The sequence below is a fragment of the Leucoraja erinacea genome, chromosome 39 (genome assembly GCF_028641065.1).
Source record: "Leucoraja erinacea ecotype New England chromosome 39, Leri_hhj_1, whole genome shotgun sequence".
Classification (NCBI taxonomy): domain Eukaryota; kingdom Metazoa; phylum Chordata; class Chondrichthyes; order Rajiformes; family Rajidae; genus Leucoraja; species Leucoraja erinaceus.
The window spans coordinates 8058486-8080530 of record NC_073415.1 but is presented as its reverse complement, the minus strand read 5'-3'; the positions used below and the strand labels follow the sequence as shown (position 1 = coordinate 8080530).

The window sequence follows — 22045 nt, the reverse complement described above, 5'->3', positions numbered from 1 at the left end:
AGATGCTGGTTTAATCCGAAGATGGACACAAACGGCTGGAGTAACTCAGAGGGGCAGGCAGCGTCTCTAGAGGGAAGGAATGGGTGATGTTTCGGCTCGAGACCATCTGAAGAAGGGTCTCGACCCAAAACGTCACCCGTTCCTTCTCTCCAGAGATGCTGCCTGTCCCGCTGAGTTACTCCAGCATTTTGTGTCTACCCCCTGTTATTGCTGAATCCATTGTTGGCTCTGGAAGGTTGTGGTTTGCCTGATCAGAAGATGAGAAGCTGTTCTTCAAACTTACTTTGAGCTCCGAAGATAGACACAAAATGCCGGAGTAGCTCAGCCCGTCCCGCTGAGTTACTCCAGCATTTTGTGTCTATCTTCGATGGAAACTAGCATCTGCAGTTCCTTCCTACACATTACTTTGAGCTTCATCGGAATACTTCAGGGAGTCATGAACGGAGACATCAGTGTGGGAATGTGGAATTAAGGCAGTTCTAATTAGTGAAGAGGAGCTGTGAATGTTCTGTAGGTAGTACAGATTTTTAGGTACTTTTAGTTTAGAGACACAGTGCAGAAACAAGCCCTTCGACCCAACAAGTCCACGCCGACCAGCGATCCCCGCACGTTAACACTATCCTACACACTGGGGACAATTTACATTTACCAAGCCAATTAACCTACAAACCTGTATGTCTTTGGATTGTGGGAGGAAACCAAAGATCTCAGGGAAAACCCATGCAGTCACGGGGAGAACGTACAAACTCCGTACAGACAGCACCCGTAGTCGGGATCAAACCCAGGTTAAAGCGCAGTGAGGCAGCAACTCTACCGCTGCACCACCATACCGCCCTCGAAAATACTCTCGAAAGATTAATTAATAATTTTACTAAGTCATGTTTCTTAAATTATTTTATTGCTTAAAGATTGTCTGTAAAGATATTTACAGCTACAGCATGAGGTACATAAATAAATTATATATATCCGCGCTGAGTATCTCTAAACTGCATTTGCAAACAGTAGGATGTTTTTAATAGATTTATGGTTCATATAAATTTGTTCCTGCTGTTTTATTATGGACATTAAGAATTTATAATGGGGAATGTGTGAACTAATAACATTGCCAGTGGAGGAAGATACAATTTCAGAAACATACTTCCACAGATGAATGTCTAGTAATTCAGAATTTATGATCATATTACTGCATAAAATAGGTGACAATGTTAGGAAGATCAGACATTGACAGATATTTAGTAATCTTCTGTGTGCAAGATGTGCATGCATGTATGTATGGCAACGCATGCATGTTGTTATTTTATCACAAAATATATTTATTTGAGGACAGAACAGGTCACTTTGATGCTGGGAGATTCAGTACAGTTGGATTCAACAACTGTATAGACACTGTGCCTTTTGTTTTTAATAAAACCTTTACTTTTCACACACTCGCATTAGCTGTGTAACGATGTTTACAAAAAGAGTGTCTCCTTGAATGATGCACATTTTGTCTTGCATCAGACCATCGAAGACACGAGTCCAATTAAGCGATCGGCATCCACACTGGGCCATCAGCGTCCCAAGGGCATACGGCTGGATGACTACTCGCTGGAGAGGGTCATTCCCGAGGAGTCACAAAGGAGCCATCGCCGCAGGGAGAGAGGTCACAGGACATCAGAGAGGTCGTTGAGTCGATACACGGATGCAGACACAGGTCAGCTCTTTTTATTACTCATCGAGGAATGACCTTTTGCCTTTAAACTTGAGTGTCTTGCTGGTCAGTTGAGATGAGAGGGAGTGCAGAGACGGTTCACCAGACTGATTCCTGGGATGTCAGGACTGTCTTATGAGGAAAGACTGGATAGACTTGGTTTATACTCTCTAGAATTTAGAAGATTGAGAGGGGATCTTATAGAAAGTTACAAAATTCTTAAGGGGTTGGACAGGCTAGATGCAGGAAGATTGTTCCCGATGTTAGGGAAGTCCAGGACCAGGGGTCACAGCTTAAGGATAAGGGGGACATCCTTTAAAACCGAGATGAGACAAACTTTTTTCACACAGAGAGTGGTGAATCTCTGGAACTCTCTGCCACAGAGGGTAGTTGAGGCCAGTTCATTGGCTATATTTAAGAGGGAGTTAGATGTGGCCCTTGTGGCTAAGGGGATCAGGGGGTATGGAGAGAAGGCAGGTACGGGATACTGAGTTGGATGATCAGCCATGATCATATTGAATGGCGGTGCAGGCTCGAAGGGCCGAATGGCCTACTCCTGCACCTAATTCTATGTTTCTATGTTTCTATGATACATAAGTGACAATCACATCACTAGGAGACTACAGTATATGCAAGTTTGGCCATGTAAGGATGGTTCAGTTCAGTTTAGTTTATTGTCACGTGTACCGAGGTAAGGGCCTGTCCCATTCGGGCGTCATTTGCGCAACAGAAGGATGAGAGGGGATCTTATTGAAACATATAAGATCATTAAGGGATTGGACACGCTAGAGGCAGGAAACATGTTCCCGATGTTGGGGGAGTCCGGAACCAGGGTCCACAGTTTAAGAATAAAGGGTTGGCTATTTAGGACGGAGATGAGGAAAAACTTTTTCACCCAGAGAGTTGTGAATCTGTTGAATTCTCTGCCTCAGAAGGCAATGGAGGCCAATTCTCTGGATGCTTTCAAGAGAGAGTTAGATAGAACTCTTAAAGATAGCGGAGTCAGGGGATTACAGTGCCAGAGACCCGAGTTCGATCCTGACTATGGGTGCGGTCTGTACGGAATTTGTGCATTCACCCTGTGACCTCGTGGGTTTTCTCCGGGTGTTCCAGTCTCCACCCACATTCCAAAGACTTGCAGGTTTGTAGGTTATTTGGCTTCTGAAATTGACCCCAGTGTCTTAGATAGAACTATAAATGGGTGATCATTAGTTGGTGTGGACTCGTTGGGCCAAAGAGCCTGTTTCCACCCTGTGTCTCTAAAATTTAAAACAAAATGCCCCATCACTAGACAAAAAATGCTGACCCAAACTGACCCACATTGCTGAGTGCAAGCATGCCTCAGGTTCAGTTTATGATTGAGTCCAAAAATAGATTTAGTTCACCGGAATCCTATTATTCAACCTTCTTGAGCAAGGGAGGGTCTGTAATAGTTCAAAAATCACCCCGCAATCTGACTCACAATGATTTATTATTGTAAGGTTGAGTGGATTTAACTTTAGGTCAAGAATGACTTTGAGTGAGATGCACTTCTACTGAAAGTGAATTGTAACTTGGGGAATATGTAGAGGTCAGTGCAGCCCCTCATTACATAAGCCCCTTTTGGTCACGGCTGACCTGACCATGGGTGTCTCCAGGGCTGGAGGACGCCTGTGCGTGACTTTGTTTAACGTGGGGAGACTGGTGCACAGGCAGCCACCGCACGGTCCTTGACAGATCTGGGTCAGGATCCAGTTGCATGGAGTCCAAGACGACAGGAGACCCTTTTCTGCTGCAGCCTTCACCCGCCTTCCCAGCCGTTGTGACATGTTCCTCCACTAAGGTCAGCCATCGTCCTCCGCCTGTTCCACCATTATCCATTGATAAGGGTGACTGTAGGATTATCTTCAATGGAATTCAATGGGTCAAGATGGTGGGTCAACGCCACCTTCTCACGGGTTGCTTGGGATGGTCGATAAAAGCTGGCTTTCGCCAATTACACCCTCATCCATAAAAAAAAGTAATAACAGCAGCATTAAGCAACATGGTTGGGCACCGACATTGTCTCAAGGTGCAATAGTCAAAGGTGGATGGCTTGGGAAATAATTGTGCAAAATAGGTAGCCTACATGTCAATTGTCAATGTCATTCTTTGTATTTAACAAGTTTAGAAATATTTAGTTTCTTAGATAAATATTAAGCTGCTCTATATGTAAGTCTCCCTCTCTAAACATTTTCCGATTTCTTTTTCTTTGCCTAAATGATCAGCTTTTATTGACATAGGGCTCGGAACAGACCTCAGCACGACCACACAGTCGGGTGACCTCCCTCCGAAGGAGAAGGACCGGGAGCGAGGAAGGACCAAGGACAGGAAGCACCACCACCACCACCACCACCACCACCACACGTCGGCTGACAAGGAGCGTTATTCCCAGGAGCGGCACGAGTACAGCAGGCCTCGATCAAGGGAGAGGAGGTGGTCTCGGTCACCGAGTGCAGGGCGCGAGTGTGTCCCCCATAGACAGGTGGGTCTGCAGGCTTCACACACCGTGGCTGCTCAAAGTATTCTAGCCAATTGTGTCACTGCGGCCACAGTGGAACTGGCAAGTGGGATGACCCAGTAGAAATTATTCAACCTTTGTTGCAGAAAAATATATTACTGATATCCTTAACTCCACGATGTACCACCTTATGGAAACACCACCTTTCCCTAAATTACAACCTCAATCCCCCTCCCAGTATTATCAGTTACCCTTGCATTAAATGACTGACTTTTATCCTAGACCCGACAGGTTTTACCAATCCCTTCAGAAAGATTCAAACACAGTTTATGATTAACCGTGGCACGGTTAACTGTGGTCACGGTGGCGCAGCGGTATAGTTGCTGCATAACAGCGAATGCAGCGCTGGAGACCCATGTTCGATCCCGACTACGGGTGCTGCCTGTATGGAGTTTGTACGTTCTCCCCGTGACCTGCGTGGGTTTTTCTCCGAGATCTTCGGTTTCCTCCCACACTCCAAAGACGTACAGGTTTGTAGGTTAATTGACTTGGTATAAAATGTAAAAATTGTCCCTAGTGGGTTAATGCGCGGGGATCGCTGGTCGGCGCGGACCCGGTGGGCTGAAGGGCCTGTTTCCGCGCTGTATCTCTAAACTGAATGATACACACAAATTATTTCATTAATGTGTAATTTTAATGAGATACCGAGGACTATTCATTCTCCGATAGTGTAGCTTAAGAGCATTTAAACAGGCTCATGAGCAAGCAGCGAATGGAGGCATAAGATCCATGTACAGGCAAGTACTGTTTAAATTGGCATCATGGTCAGTACATACACGATGGGCTGAAGGGCCTGATCCTGTGCTTCACTGTTCTAGATTTAGTCTGCATTGCCATCCTATTTAATTCCTGATGAATGCTAACTATCCATTACAGAAAAATAAATGCTTTCGCAAATTGGTTCCAATGTAGAAAGTGAATCAAATCTCACTTGCTGAATGAAGCTGGTAGCAGGGGATGGTTCTAATCCAAACAAATTTGTGCAATTGATCAACCACCATTGTGTATCTGATAACTGACTGGCAATAATTTTAAACTGAAGGGCAGCACAAGCTGACCATAGGGGGATGGTGGGGGCTGGAAGATTAAAAATGACTTGCCAAAACTGCAAAGCTTTAACAGTGGAATTATGCTGAGAGACATCATTTTTGATCAGCCGCTCGTGAGATGGCTATTTACAGCCAGATTGGCAGTACAGATCTCCCACCAGGCCTAGGTCCACTGATCTACAGGAGCAAGGATGAAATAAACCAGCTTCCCACATCATCAAAGTGTAAATTGGATTAGTGCATGTGGCTGTCTACATATGGAGCATGTTTAAGAAAGAACTGCAGATGCTGGAAGAATCGAAGGTAGACAAAAAATGCTGGAGAAACTCAGCGGATGAGGCAGCATCTATGGAGAGAAGGAATTGGCGATGTTTCGGGTCTGAAGAAGGGTCTTGACCCGAAATGTCGCCAAATCCTTCTCTCCATGGATGCTGCCTCACCCGCTGAGTTTCTCCAGCATTTCTTGTCTACTTATGGAGCATGATAGGTGGCTGCTGGTAACACGCACAAGGCTTTATTCTGAAAGTGATGCTAACTACCTTTTCATGCAATAACCAGCAGAATTATCTACTTTAAGCCAGGGTTGGTGTTCTGAACTTACCTTAGCAAATTTTGTTTGAAGCAGGTAGCTTTTCCAAATTCAAAGAATGTGATGCAAGATTATTGGTTATCTTTTATTGAAACAAAAAAAATATATTGTGAAGCCTATTTATCTCTGGTTGTTGCTTTCTAACAAGCTGAGAGGCCATACAGATTAAACATCTTGGTTATCAAATGCTTCCCAGCACAGCCCTTGTACCCTAGTGGGACATGATTTCATTAGCTACCTTTTGCTTACTCTCCATACTAAAATGAGATGAAACGGACGAAAGTTCACCCAGGCATAACATTCATATGAAAAAGACATAAGGTGCTGGAGTAACTCAGCTGGACAGGCAGCACCTCTGGGGAGAAGGAATGGGTGACGTTTCGGGTCGAGACACTTCTTTTAACTTTTCTGGGAAGGTTGAGATGCTATTGAGGATATAATGGCCATCGTTTCTCATCACTATTAGACACATAGTTTCCCAGAGGGAGGATGACATTGGTGTGAAAATAAGTTCTTGATCATTAACACTGTGATAGCTACACAGTGTGTACCGATTCCTTTGAACTCTCAAACTCAATACAATAAATTTACCAGAGTAGGGTACAGTGTGCAGCCGTTATTGCAACTTGCATTTACCCCTGGCCAATTTCACACCCTAGATTTCAGCGGCCTAGGCCAAAGCCCGTAAACATTAAACCCATCTTTTCATTCACCATTCGGCCTCTGGAGTCCCAACCTTTTGGGTTTAGGCGTGTGACTTCCAGCAGTGCAGGCCAATTCCAGGTTGGATTACAAGCATAGTCTCCAAGTTGTCTAATGTGTATGGCCTTACAATGCGCTTTTAAACCCATGATATCTAAAGCTCAATGCCTGCTCTTTTTACAACCCCTTGACTTACAGACGTCAATTTCTCTTTTTACTTTCCTTTTTGACTTTTGTTGGTTCTGTGGTCGTTGCTTCCTTTCCCCTTGTGTTACCTCTTTGCTTTCTCCGATGGTTTTCTCCTGTCTGTGTTTTTGCTCCTGATTTTTTATTTTTTATTTGCTTTGTTTCGATTTTCATCTAGGGCAGTAGTTCTGTGAGTGGGAGCCCAGTTCCTTCCACTTCTGGTACCAGCACACCGAGGAGGGGACGTAGGCAACTCCCCCAGACTCCTTCCACGCCTAGGCCTCATGTCACCTACTCCCCTGTGGTCCGCAAGGCCATGAACACATCGCAGCAGCAGCAGCAGCAGCAACAGCAGCAACAACAACAACAGCAGCAGCAGCAGCAGCAGGGCAGGACACCGACCCCTGTGCCACGCCGGTACTCACCCCCTCCCCCGGAGCACCACAGGGGCGAGCGGCACGGCAGCAGCAGCCGATCCCCCGGCACGGAGAGAGGCGGCTCCCCCCGGCTACACCGCCAGAGCAGCGGCCAGTGGTCAACCCCCAGCTCCCACCTCTCCGAGCCTTACCTGGGGTGCCACGACGATGACTATTACCGCAGCGCCGAATACGAGGCGGCATCGAGGGAGGAGACTCTGACCTTCGAGGTGGCCATGGCGACGGCGACGAGTTCCGGGCGGTCGCCGAGGACTTGTCGGGGGCCGCAGTCCTCCTCCTCCTCCGTGTCCCTCCCCAGACACGGGCGCCGTGTGCCCAACGGGTACTACCACAACCTGGGCCCGAACAAAACGCGTGGGCCTGGCGCAAGGAAAGGGATGCACGAACCCTACAGTGAGACCGACGAGGACGACTGGTGCTAGCCCCCCTCCTCCTCCCTCATATCCTTCACCCCGGAAACCCCCTCCATACTTCTTACATTGCCAAGCGAGCTATGGACGAGCCAAGAGTCTCCGGGCCTCTTCTGAGGAGCTCTGTAGCCTTCCAAAAAAAAAAAAAAAAACACACACACACTCACACACGGACATAAATCGAAGAAGGAATGAGGTTGGAGGGGCAATTAAACCTGAGGTGTGCGTGTGAGGGGCGTCGAGGAATCAAAATGGCGGCCCGGCCTAGTGCTTGGCTCAATTGAGCGGGAAACAAGACCCTGTTTTGAGGGGGAGGAAAAAGCGTTTGGGGTTTTATCGATGAGTTTTATCATCCATTACCTGCTAATATGTTATTTGGTATTGTTTGCCTCGGGTGTGATGGGCTTGGGAGGAGGGGGGGTGGTGGGTAACTGGGTGTTTAGGATGCCTGGCGGTGTGTAGGCCGCAGGAGGAGCGGTTACTAAGCAACGGTGGTCACCATGCGGCCTGGCCTTCAGCCTCATCAGAACGGTCCACCACAGCATGGATTCCTCTCCCTCTCTCTCTCTCTCTCTCTCTATAAAGAGCATGTTGTGACCGAGAGCACTTTGATTTGATGTGCGTATGTTGTTGGGGGGTTGGGGATGGGGAGGGGTTGTGGTGGTGGTGTGTGGGGAAGGTGTTTGGGGAGCATCTGAGGGAGGCAACTAACTCCCGACAAACTCGCCTGAGATCATTTCCATTTTATTTGTAATTCTGCTTTTTCGATCCCTGTAGATTGAACGGGGGGGGGGGGTGGGGGGGGGGGGGGGGTGGGGGGGGCTCCTCACTGCGATGGGCGGGAGGTGCAGAGGACAGAGGAATCACTCTGTGCCAGACATTCCAATGCTGGCAACATGACCACCTGCCCAGTGCAAAATGGAGTATGTTTTTTATGTGTGTAAAGCTCTGAGTGCCTTTGTAGTTAAACCAATTTGTTAGTTTTCCAAAATGTGCTTCCTTTCCTTCCTTCCATCCTTCCTTTATAAGTCAGAATTGCATATATTCTGCTGGAGTCTCCTACCCATGTTAGCCAAGATTCCTGATCATTGCCAGTTTATGGGCGGCAGGGATTGGTGGCACTTCAAGGGATTGGGACTCGGGTTCCAATTGTTAGCTTAAGGCTTAATAATTGCAAATGAAACCAAACAAAAATCAAAGGGTGTGGAACAAAGGGAAGTGCGTTCTCTGTGAAGTTCAATGTGCTGCAGGGCCCAGGATCCAGTCAGACCTCACTCTATTCCCCCACTGAAGGTGGCTTTGATGGTAGCCTCAGAAATTACAACTAAGCTCAGTCTCTGGCATGTTGTAGGAGATCAGATGGACCCTGGAAGAGAAGTCACAAGGGCGACACAGTGCTTGGGTTGCTGCCTTACAGCGCCAGGCATCCAGATTCTATCCCGACTATGGGTGCTGTGTTTGTATAGAGTTTGTAAGTTTTCACTGTGGGTTTTCTCCGGGTGCTCTGGTTGCCTCCTACATTCCAAAGACGCGCAGGTTTGTCGGTAAATTGGCGACTAAATTGTCCCTATTCTGTAGTATAGAACTAGTGTATAGGTGATTGTTGGCCGGTGTGGACTCGGTAGTCTGAGGGGCCTGTTTCCACGCTGTATCTCTAAACTAAGTCTTACAGCCCTAAGTTTAAGAACATTCAAAGCAAGTAGAAAATGGCCATGTTGATGGAGGAGAAAGGGGATGTTTTTATTTATTAATGGGAAAGGGATCATTTATTGACCATTCCTAACTGTCCCTGGAACCACAGTGCTGTGCTGCCTTCTGGTACTGCCTTTCCCTTGGTTAAGGTGCTTCTTCAGTGCTGCTGAGAAGAGTGTTCTAGGATGTTGACCCATTGACGATAGACATCCAGGTGTTTGTCTTGAAGAAAAACTCTAGTGGAGGAACTCTCGGTCAGATGATGCATTCAAATTTGCAGATGTAGATGGCCTGTACTTGCAGGCTGGCTAATCAATCATGGAGTCATGTTCTCCTGTAATCACACATGGCATTATTTGGCCGTGTAAAAATATTCTATTGAATCGTGGTGAAATGCACAATTAGCAGACAAAAGACATCTAGACAAAAGATCTCCGTGTCAGAAATGGCTACTCCATTGTAGAATCAGCAACTATGCAGCGGGCTTGAGCTGTGGACCATGTGTCCCATCAAGAAAAGGCCCAACTGCCTTGGATTTTAGCTCCTACCCATCTACCAAAGGCTTCCAATACATCAGAGTTGATGACCCAAACAAGCCTCCATGACCCCATGGAAGAGACTTCAGGCAAACAAATAATGGGAAGTAAATCAAACAATTTTCTGTTTGGTTCATTGTCAGGTGTACTGAGGTACAGGGAAAAGCTTTTTGTTGCGTGCTAACCAGTCAGTGGAAAGACTGGACATGATTACAATTGATCCATCCACAGTGTACAGACACATGATAAAGGGAATAATGTTCAGTGCAAGATAAAGTCCGATTAAAGATAGCCCGAGGGTCTCCAATGCGGTAGATAGGTTCTTGTAAGGTGCATCCAGGCACCTTCACTGAAAACGATGGCCACGGGAATATCCACTGCCGAATGTTATTGATGCATGGACCACAGGCTTGGTGAAGTACGACTGTGAGATGAGCAACTGTATAAAGTGCCAGCCTTAAAATATCCAGTAGCACTATCTATGGGTAGAAAAGGATATATATTCGAGCCAACACAGGTCTGGAGGTACTGGGATACAAATGGGCTTATTTTTCTGTGCACTCCATGCTAGCCTGCTGTCCAAACCCAGCGTTGGGGGTGAAGGCATCAGTACTGAGCTACAGATACATCTCGGGAAAACTAACATCCAGAGTTCTGCAAAGGCACCAGGATCTTTAAAAATGAATATGTGAGATTTTGTGTGAAAATATTTGCCTGTGAATTGAGTTCACTGTGAATAAGCTGATGGCCCTACTGTGATTTGAGTTTATAAATTAGTACAATTCCAAAAGAAAATAGAGATTATAAATTTCTGGGAAATATATAAATATATATGTATATACATATATTTATGTATGAAGAATACTTATTAATGTAAAGCATCAGATAAGGCACTGTAGATCCAAACAGTAATGTCTCCGTTACCCGAAATGTGAATGAGGGCAGTAGATGAAAAAGTGAATTACAAAATATATATTTTGAATCTTAATGGAGGTGATCTCGTAAAGTTTTGAATGCATTCTATGCTCCAGGTTCGATTGTAGAAGTTTTCATTTCAATGTCATTCGGATACACTCAGCTGCTGGCTCCTGTAATGATGTCCTTTCATATGTATAGTTTTATCTTTTACATGCCTCTATACACTTAAATAGAAGATTGGATGTTCATGTTAATGTGTGGGGTTAAATGTGCGAGGGAGGCAGGTAGAAGGATCATATCTTTCCCCAATTTTTCCAATGATACCTCCCAAGTATCTGGCTCAATGCTCTCTTTATTCTAACTCCAAAGGTTGTGGGTTTAAGTTCCACTCCAGGGCTGGAGCACAGAAATATAGGCTGGTACACTTAAGTACAACACTGAGAGAGGGCTGTGCTGAGATGGAGGTGTGTGGCCTTTTGGATGAGATAACAAACCAATTTCTCAGGTGTAAAAGATCTCATGAAATTACGTCAGAGAAAAAAATGGGGAGTTCTCCCTGCCGTCCTGACCAAGTCTTTTCTGTTTGTCGACATTTCTAAAATGCAGTGTGTGGTCATTGTCATTCTGTGATTAGTAAGAGTTTGTTGTGTGCAAATTTATTGCTGTGTTTCCTACATTACAAGGGTGACAATGCCTCAAAAAGTGCTTCGTTGGCTGTGAAGCATTGTTGGACATCCCGGCATGAAAATGAAAGGTGCTATAGAAATGCAAGACTTTATTTATTTATTTCCGACTCGACTGTCCATCTTAGGCAAGGCTGAGTGCTCAGAGGAAGCATCAAACGCCATCAGCCCCGGAGAGAAAATCAGGTCTTAACGCTTTCCCAAACTATTGAACATGACTGAAAAGAAATAGTATGAAAGGGAATGTACTTAAGCCCAAACTCTGATGTGTCAAAGGACGAGAACTCTGGGACAAGTTCCAAAGCCACTAGAAATCGATAGTTATTTTTTACTTTTTATTCCCCTGCCATGAAAAATATAATCACCACAAAAAAAAAACAACTCTGCTTTAGAATATGATTGTGTGGCACTGCAATTTAGAATATTTCATTCCCAATATCGCTTGAGGGCAATATAAATAAAAAAAAAAAAAAAAAAAAAAAAAAAAAAAAAAAAAAAATCTCCATCAAAATTATTGTTGCAGAAAATTATGGAATTTCAATTGTGAAATAATGACAGTTTCCATCTATTGAATAAAATGCAGATTAAAGGCCCATCCATCTGTGACACTGATCTTGGCAACTATCCTTCTCGTTCCTCAGTTCCATTTGTTTCTGCTCAACATAAGATTAATTGAATGGGCAATTGAACTGTGTGCAAATTAAACCCATTCTGACCCATATCACGTCCAGGAAATTGGTCCAAAACACGTAACCGCTGGCATCTTAAACTTTACTCCAAGAAAATACAAACTAAATATCTAAACCACACAGCAAAGGCCACAGTTTAAAAATCGCAGCGTTGCACACAGCTAGCTCTAAATAATTCTGTTTCAAAATGGTTGTGATCTTGTGCAACATAGTCGTCATCCTAATATAAGATATGTCTTTGGAGAGTATATCACTGTATCAGAAAAGGGTCGAAACTGCCTTGTCTCCTAATGTCAAACTACATTCTATTGTGTCATTGCTCCAGTATTTTCTGAATGTTACTGCATAGAATGTAAACGGGCTTGCAATAATATCCTGTGTTTAAGAAGGAACTGCAGATGCTGGAAAATCGAAGGTACAGATGCAGAAAACCTTTATTGCATTTTTGCAATAATATCCTTCTTGGGTTGAGCCATGACCATGTCTTTGTTGAGCAGAGTTTAAGCAGGCAGTTGATAGTTAAAGCTTAAATATTATATATTTCCAATTGAGGGATTGTATTTGAGAAGCACTAAAATATTTATTATCTTTTGATATAAAAATATCACACCAATTATGGCTTATTAATACTCCGGTTCAGTCCCTTATCTGTATTCAAGATGACCCATGCACTTTGAGAGGAAAGCTTCAGTGGGATTTGGGCCAAATGCGGGCAGCTGGGATTAGTGTAGAAGGGGCATCTTGGTTGGCATGGGCTAGTTGGGCCATTCATTAAGTTAGCTAATCTTCTAATTTATCCACTTTTTGGTCATTGTCAAATCGCCTGAGCCTTCAGTACCCCAAAATCTATTGATAGCGGTGGTGAATGTCAGACTTTGTAGTTCAAAAGATTTACAACCCTGCAAATGCAGAAATAACTAAAGATCACTTCACAAAGTTTTGCATTTATCTTGGTCGAAGCAAGGAACTGCAGCATATCTTGTGCTGTCCGACCCGCTGAGTTACTCCAGCACTTTTAGTCATCTGCAGTTATCCATTATTTATTTTGACAAATATTCGTAAGCACCAGATTTCAAAACTTAACTTAATAATGTACATTCCATGCAGACGTTTTTAAAAATCTCTTTTGTCCTCCGACAATTTTCATTATCTTTTGTGTAAATTGTAGGTAAGTGCATTGCATTCTTAGCTCTTGAGTGAGAACCTTGTAGAACCAAGTCCCTTATGTAGAATTAACTGTATTCTTAGACCCATAGAAATTTGTAGCTGGAAAGGTCATATTCAGTTCATCCAGTCCAACATTACTTGAGAAATATATCCATGCCATCCATTCCAGCTTAATCCTATTTAGTTTTTGATTAGGTTGGGACTTAACCACATAGTTTTTAAATATGCCGAGGCCCCTGCCTCCACTTCCCTTTCAAGCGGTGAGTTCCAGAGTCCTTTCAGCCTCTCTGTGGATTTCCCAAACTTTTCTCAATGTTTTTTTCACCAACTCCTTTGTAACATTGTGTAGGAAGGAACTGCAGATGCTGGTTTAACCCCAAGATAGACACAAACAGCTGGAGTAACTCAGCGGGTCAGGCAGCATCTCTGGAGAAAAGGAATAGGTGACATTTTGCTTTGAGACTTCTTCAGAGTCAGGGAAAAGGGTGCGACAGATATGAAGGGTGATATAGATCAAATGAATGAAAGATTATGTTAAAAATCTTGCTGCGTAAATGCACATAAAATACATGGATCTGTAAATAAAAACAATGAACAGTCTGTAACACAGAATAAATCATTTGGAAATGGCAACATGGAAACAGATTTGTGTGGAAATCTGGAATTTTACATCAAATTCGTTCAGGATCAGAACAAGGTTTATTCCTCTATATATAAAATTCAATCACTAACCTCAGCAATGGCAAACACCTGCCATAATCAACAAAATGCCATCACCTAAATCCAACATTATAGCAAAACTGAAATAGGCTCAAAATGCAAGGCATTTTTCTGAGGATGCAAAGATGCAAGGAACAGGGCAGTGTTCATGAGACAGTTGGCATTCCGTATTATTTTAACCATACTTTATTTCAATTACTAATTGGATTCAGAATTGACCAAAACTTGCCTTCTGCAAATAAAAACATTGTGTGTAACCCAAGACATAGACACAAAATGCCGGAGTAACTCAGCGGACAGGCAACGTCTCTGGAGAGAAGGAATGGGTGACGTTTCGGGTCGAGATTCTTTTTCAGACTGAGAGTCAGTGGAGAGGGAGACTAGAGATATGGAAGGGTAAGGTGTGAAAAGGACAGATCAAAGCAGATGCTGAACAAGGAAGAGCAGAATGGCTCATTGTCGGCCACGGGGAAGGTAGCAACGAGGCACACAAACAGTAAAATTAATCAGGAGGACGGTGAAACTAGGATGGGGGAGGGAAGGGTTACTTGAAATTACAGAAATTAATATTTATACCACTGGCATAAACCAATGCTAGGTTAATACATGTGTCTTTTTCATGTTTGGCATGATCAACAAATCCCGTCAAAAGGATTAAATGCATCACTTGAGTTTGGGAGAGGAGAGGAGAGTTTAAGCAATTTGAGCTGTGGGATTCAGGATCATTTTCAATGGGTTATCTGTTCCCTCTGCTCAACAAATGTACTATTATATTGATGAATTAGAACATGGACAAGTGGGAAAAGAGGCATTCTTTGCCATGCAATGACAGAGTATTTTTTAAACTATGGTCTGACTTCTTTCAGGTGGTTAGTTCCAGACCTGCAAACTCCCTCTGGGTGTAAAATAAATTCTCAGTTCTTCCATAATCCTTTGTCAATTACCTGAAATGTATCTAATTTATTTCTCTGCCTTTAACAGTCATTTATGAGATTGGGTGTCAACGTTCACACTATCATTTATTGCCCATTCTTAATTATGTCTCTCATGCATATGCAGGCACATATATGATGTCCCAGCTTGTGACAGCCACATCCCATAAATGAGTAATATTAGTTGACTACCGAAAGGTCTTTCAAATAAAATTGTGATAAAACTAAATGGAAGATATCTGGGTATATTTTCCAAATCTAATCAAATTCCATTCCTGGAATTTGTTCTGGTTATACAATTTGGTGAGGGGAGAACAGCATTATGTTGCATCCTATGAAGATTATTGCAAGCCCAGTATACATGCATTATGGAATTGTTAACTCCATTGTGTTGCGATGTTTAAGAGGATACTATTTTTAGTGTGTGTCTAGGTTTGCAGAATTCTGCAGAAACCTTCCCCGCACGCAGCCACTGTTGTACCTCGTCAACTGCAAAGGATTTTCATTCTCGTTTCTCAGTTCTGTGTTTTCTGTAAGTGGGTCACCAGCTTTTTACAGGCTCTTCCCCAACTACCTACGGCAAGCTTGGAGTCGACTGGTACCAACCCATTGTGGCATCAACTTCATCTCTGGAGAAAGTCAACTGGCCTCATACTGGAGAGGGAAGTCAAGGAAGTTTCTGCTGATGTTAGAGGTGTGAATGAACTGAGGAGTTTCCTTTTGACACACACTCATATACGTCAACTATTACTGTGTTAGTGATGATGACTAATCATTTGTTGTCATGGAAAATTGCTTTAACAGAAGTTATTTATTGTTTTAAATGGTTCAGGACAAAATCTTACCCAAGTCCAATCTTCCTTGTGTATGTCCAATGATAATTCAATCATTGGTTGATTGCTGTGCAGATTCAGTTGCTGATCAAGTAATCCCAATAATACAGAAATCTTAGTTCAATAGACCACAGCAGGCGGGAATTTTAAATTAAGCTAAATAAATAAATCTGGAATTAAAAACTAGTGACCATGAAATCCATCTGGTTCATTAATGCATTGTATGGAAGGAAATCCACAATCCTTACCATGGCGCAGTGGTAGTTTTGCAGCCTTACAGGACCAGAGACCCGGGTTCGATCCTGACTAGAGGTGCTGTCTAAACGGAGTTTGTACTTGACAGTTTTGTGATTAGTACAGGTGTCAAGGGTTACATAGAAACATAGACAATAGGTGCAGGAAGAGGCCATTTGGCCCTTCGAGCTAGCACCACTATTTATTAGGATCATGGCTGATCATCCACAATCAATAACCCGTGCCTGCCTTCTCCCCATATCCCTTGATTCCGCTGGCCCCTAGAGCTCTATCTAACTCTCTTTTAAATTCATCCAGTGATTTGCCTCCACTGCCTTCTGTGGCAGAGATTTCCACAAATTCACAACTCTCTGGGTGAAAATGTTTTTTCTCATCTCACTCTTAAATGGTTATGGGGAGAAGGCAGGAGAATGGGGTTGAGAGGGGAAAGATAGATCAGCCGTGATTGACAGGTGGAGTAGACTTGATGGGCCGAATGGCCTAATTCTGTTCTTAGAACTTATGAATGATGATAATGCATTTAAGTCAGTGCCGATGAAAAGTCCTGTAACCTCTCCTCTGTGCATTGATGCACCAGCTACAATTCATGTTATTCACAGTCTGCACAAGGCAGATCTAACACAGAAAGGATCGGTGTCAATAACACAACTGTAGCGAATCTTATACTCATCAGCGAGCTGTGTATTTGTCTGATGTCACCATTGTTATTCTGCAGTTGTACAGAGCCCTAGTGAGACCACACCTGGAGTATTGTGTGCAGTTTTGGTCCCCTAGTTTGAGGAAGAACATTCTTGCTATTGAGGGAGTACAGTGTAGGTTTACAAGGTTAATTCCCGTGATGGCAGGACTGTCATACGCTGAGAGAATGGAGCGGCTGGGCTTGTACGCTCTGGGGTTTAATAGGACGAGAGGGGATCTTATTGAAACATATAAGATTGTTACGGGTTTGGACATGCTAGAGGCATGAAACATGTTCCCGATGTTGGGAGAGTCCAGAACCAGGGGCCACAGTTTTAGAATAAGGGGTAAGCCATTTAGAACGGAGACGAGGAAACACTTTTTCTCACAGAGAGTGGTGAGTCTGTGGAATTCTCTGCCTCGCGGTGGAGGCAGGTTCTCTGGATGCTTTTAAGAGAGAGCTAGATAGGGCTCTTAAAGAAAGCGGAGTCAGGGGATATGGGGAGAAGGCAGGAATGGGGTACTGATTGGGGATGATCAGCCATGATCACAATGAATGGCGGTGCTGGCTCGAAGGGCCGAATGGCCTCCTCCTGCACCTATTGTCTATTGTTCCCTTTCTCAGTCACACATCTCTATGGAAACATTCTTATTCCCCTGTAGATATTTGCAATAATCTTGCAAATCTGATAACTATTCCTTTATTAAATTTTATCCTTAATCTTACTGTTACACTGATAGAATTAAGAAGTAAGTTTACGTTCTAAAGAAAAAAAACACATACCTGTAAGACCTTTTGTTTTCCTTTCAGGAGCAGACCTAATTCTGCTCCTATCACATGGTTTGGCAGATAATATGTGTTACTCATAACTGAGTGGGTCCCAGTCCTGATATCCTACTTGACTCTACAGTGTCAAGCAAGTATCACAGGTTAGAGTTCAAATTAGAATTAAACAGAGGCTTTGACTCCTGAAGGTGGAGGTGAAAGATTCCAGAGCAATATTTTGAAGAACAAGTGGTGTCCTGAACAATATTTACCTGGCATTCAAACATTATTTATCTGGCCATTATCACATTGCAATTAGTTATAGCTTGTGTACAAATTTACCATGTTTTCTGCAGAAGTGCATCATGTGCTGTAAAACACTGGGGCATTTTGAAAGTGACATGAAAAGTGCTAGAGAATGGAGACCTCTTGCTACACTAGGTGACAAAACATATGATATAGAACTAGATTGAAGATTCAAGAGAGTTTATTGTCATGTGTCCCAGATAGGACGATGAAATTCTTGCTTTGCTTCAGCACAACAGAATATGGTAGGCATGAATACAGAACAGATCAGTGTGTCCCTATACTATAATATAAATATATGCACACATGAATAAATAAACAGATAAAGTGCAAATAAACAGACAATGGGCTATTAATGTTCAGAGTTTTGTATGTTGGGTGTAATAGCCTGGGGAAGTAGCTATTCCTGAACCTGGACGTTGCAGTCTTCAGGCTCCTGTACCTTCTACCTGAAGGTAGCAGGGAGATGAATGTGTGGCCAGGATGGTGTGGGTCCTTGATGATTCTGCCAGCCTTTTTGAGGCAGCGACTGCGATAGCTCCCCTTGATGGTAGGGGAGGTAACTATGCCAGAAATTATATGGAAGGAACTGGAGATGCTGGTTTATACCAAGGATAGACACAATACTCTGGAGCAATTCAACGGGTCAGGCAGCATCTCTGGAGAAAAGTAGCAGATTATGTTTCGGGTTGAGACCCTTGTTCAGAGTAAAACGTCATCCATTCCTTTTCTCCAGAGATGCTGCCTGACCCGCTGAGTTACTCCAGCATCTATGGCAGAAAGGAACAACATTTGTTTTCCAGTCTCTTCAGAGAAATGACGAGGCAGCAGTCAGTGATCTGTTTGGACTCATCTGTGCTTGCATGCATGTGTGAAAAAGGGGGAGAGACTGCATCCAGAGTAGACTGTGCATCGCATGCATCTAGTCTATTCACACAAGATTGTTAAAGAAGGAACTGTAGATGCTGGAAAATCGAAGGTAGACAAAAATGCTGCAGAAACTCAGCGGGTGAGGCAGCATCTATGGAGCGAAGGAAATAGGCAACATTTCTGAAGAAGGGTCTTGACCCGAAACGTCGCCTATTTCCTTCGCTCACTAGATGCTGCCTCACCCGCTGAGTTCCTCCAGCATTTTTGTCTACCTTTAAAGATTGGTCACTTCACCAGGATCCTAGGCTGCTCTGTTGCTTATAGATAATAACTGAATAACCTTTCATACACCCATGGGATGTTAGCATTAGTGGCTCGCCGTTTTAAGGCTGTGTCCTAACTGCTCGTCAACTGGCTTCTGAGCTGGGCCATTTCAGACAGTAGATAAAATGTGTAGGAAGGAACTGCAGATGCTGGTTTACACCGAAGATAGACACAAAATGACTCAGAGAGTCAGGCAGTATCTCTGGAGAAAGGGAGTAGGTGACGTTTCAGGTCGAGACCCTTCTTCAGAGGGTAGTTAGAAGTCTCACTTATAGATTAGATTAAGAGAGTAGATCTTTCCCAAGATGGGATTCATGGTCAGCAATGTTAGTACTAGTTTTTTTTTTAAATATTCCAAGTTATTTACCTAGTTTAAATTCACCAGCTTCCAGGTAATTCATCCAAATCATCATTCTGGGCCTTAAAGCTGTAGTGTGTCTATATCAGATCGATATCTATATCATAGGAATATTTGCTGTCGGGGAGATGGTGGGAGGTGACTGGAGAATAATAATGAGGACAGGTAACGGCAGAAGCACCAAGAATACTTCCGTCACTAGAGGGAAGAGGACAAGTGGGAATAATGTGATTCTCATTCAATCATTGGACATAACACTCCACATAGAAAGCAAATGCCTTGGATAACATTCTGGCCTGAACCTCTCACGCAAGAACAGATTAAATTAACCTCTGGTTTCTAAGGTCAATAATATTTAAATATATCAGAAGGAAAAATTCTCCTATTTTTCCTTCCCCTACTCAAAGTTCTGCCTTCAAAGTTCTGATTATTCCGATCTTCCGTTTACTAGCCCATCCGCTACAGTGCAGGCAGGCTCCCCTGGAAATGGTATCTGGGCACTCGTAGAGAGATGATGTTCCCTTCTCTGGGTCACAGGGATGTCTGCATTGCCACAATGTGTAGACACAAGATGTTGGTGGAGTTGAGTTCTGGCATTCGTTCAGATTCACACATTTTCTCCGAAAAGCAAGAGCCTGGAGCAAGAACTCAAAGCATCAAAAGGATTGCATTCCGATATAAAAGGGAAGAAAACCAGACCATTTCCATTGCCTTTTCTGAATGTGATGTCTTCTTCCCAGATACAGGTCCGCACCCTTTTACCGCCTTCCGCCAAGGATAAAAGCATCTATCCATAATTACCTTCTGCCATCTGTAGATCACACAGCATAGAGGTAGCTGAACCGTGGACTGAGCAGGAGAAACAAAGCTATGTCAATTTGTGTGCCCCAGATCCCACACTAACCCCACGCAATCCCACCTTGGGTCAGCTGGGTGTTTGTTGATGCTTTGCCTCGTGAGTGACCCTCTGCCAATTTTCTTTTGTCAAATCACCAGAAATAATCGGAATTGTGCAAAGTTTGCCTTTTTAAAACTTGTCGACTATTGATAATCTGATCCATTCGGCGAGACTGTAGCAAGATTTGGCAGCCAGACTAGTCTTTGGGCCTTATGCCTACTTGTCTGTCTGACGTAATTCGACCGGAAAAGTAACCAACATTCCCGTAGAGGTCTGGGAACAGGAGAGATGGCCTTTGGAGTTTCTCCAGAACTCAAGTGAGATGAACACAACCATTGCTACAAGACTACCCTCATTCTACCCTCTCCCACCAACCAAAATAGTTTGACTTGCTCCAAGGTTTTCAGTTGCCATGTGGGGTAAATAGTCACTGACATCTTGTACATGCAAAAGCAAAGCATGAATTAATTCCAGGAGGTAATGGAATGTGTCAGAAGCTATCCCTGTGGCCTTCAAAGGTTTATAATATGTGCCAAGATGCTATGGAAGGGATGATTATCTTGTTACATTTTCAAAGCAAGATCAACAAACTGAATTACACATGTGATAAATCCCACACAACCTTAGAAACCAGCGACAGCTAATTTAATCTGACTACAAGCTTCTGTCACTGTGTTATATTTGTTGTCTAAAAGAGCAAGGGATTGATATTGCTGCCTGAATCCAAGTGAGTTGCATCTCCTGGTCCAGGGGAAACATGACTGTGGCCAACGGCACTGGAAATCTGAAATAAGAGGGAATAAGAGTGCTGGAAATGCCCAGAGGACCAGGCAGCATATGTAGCAGGGAATAGCAGAGTTAGCATCTCAGCTCTCAATGAACTCAGGTGAGCCTGCACCAATGTTGCCTGACCTGCTGAGTATTTCCAGCGTTGCTCGCAGTACTGCAGAGCTCCTGTTGCAAATGTAGTACAATTTCCCCCGTTCAGTCTACTGAACTTCCTCGACTTTCATTGTAAATTTGATAATCTGACCAGATCTCACTGCAGCATCGTCCTCTTTGGCTCTCCCCTGGATGGTGTCAGCGCAAAGCAACCAAAGGCCCAAACATTCACCATTAAATCCCGTCACTGTGGCCAATTTTCTGATATCCTCTAGCAGACGAGGAGCAATTTTTTGATAGCCAAATGAAATCTCTGTTTTATAACAAGTACAAAAATATAATGATCTTGATTTTAAAGTGGACAGCCTGGATTCCTACTGACTACAGGTTAAAATGGTGAACCATTCCCGCAGGGAATCCAAGGTGGCGATATCACAGACCTGCTCCAATGGAGATTAGTCTAATGAACAAATAGCTCTCGCACTTGGGAGACCCAGGTTCTCGGTGTTTGCATCGGAGATTGTTGTAGCTTCTGCTGGAGATCTACAGTCGTTCCAATCGCTTGTTAAGTGCATGTTTCTTTCTTAACAGAACAGTATTACTTCTGTGACTAACAACCCACACACACAACAACAACAAAATAACCTGGGCACACATCCAGTGGACTATGCAATTCTGTAAACTCCTATATTCCCTTCCCCTGGTATTTATCCAACAGTATTTGCCTGTTTCTAAGCGGATGTTGCAAGGTCCGTGACTCTGTAAATGTAAGAGGCGACTTTGCAACAGTGGTATCTGTATTCTGCATGGTGTATAATCGCATGGCTTCTGGCACTGTCCTCTATCCTGTTCTCTCTCCCAGATCTTTACGTTGCTAACAATCTGCAGCCATGCACATCCTCAGATCATTACAGCTTTCTCTCAGCAGGAGTGCTG

General features: G+C 43.6%; 1 protein-coding gene across 1 annotated transcript in view; it reads left to right on the top strand.

Annotated features, from left to right (window-relative positions):
• LOC129714421 (voltage-dependent P/Q-type calcium channel subunit alpha-1A-like) overlaps positions 1-8217 on the top strand; it is a 261546-nt gene extending 253329 nt beyond the window's left edge. The window contains exons 46-48 of the mRNA XM_055664004.1: positions 1501-1693; positions 3937-4193; positions 6934-8217. Of these exons, the coding sequence (XP_055519979.1) occupies positions 1501-1693; positions 3937-4193; positions 6934-7614 (1131 nt within the window). The 3' untranslated portion in view covers positions 7615-8217. The remainder of the gene's footprint in view (positions 1-1500; positions 1694-3936; positions 4194-6933) is intronic.
• Positions 8218-22045: the final 13828 nt, after the last annotated feature.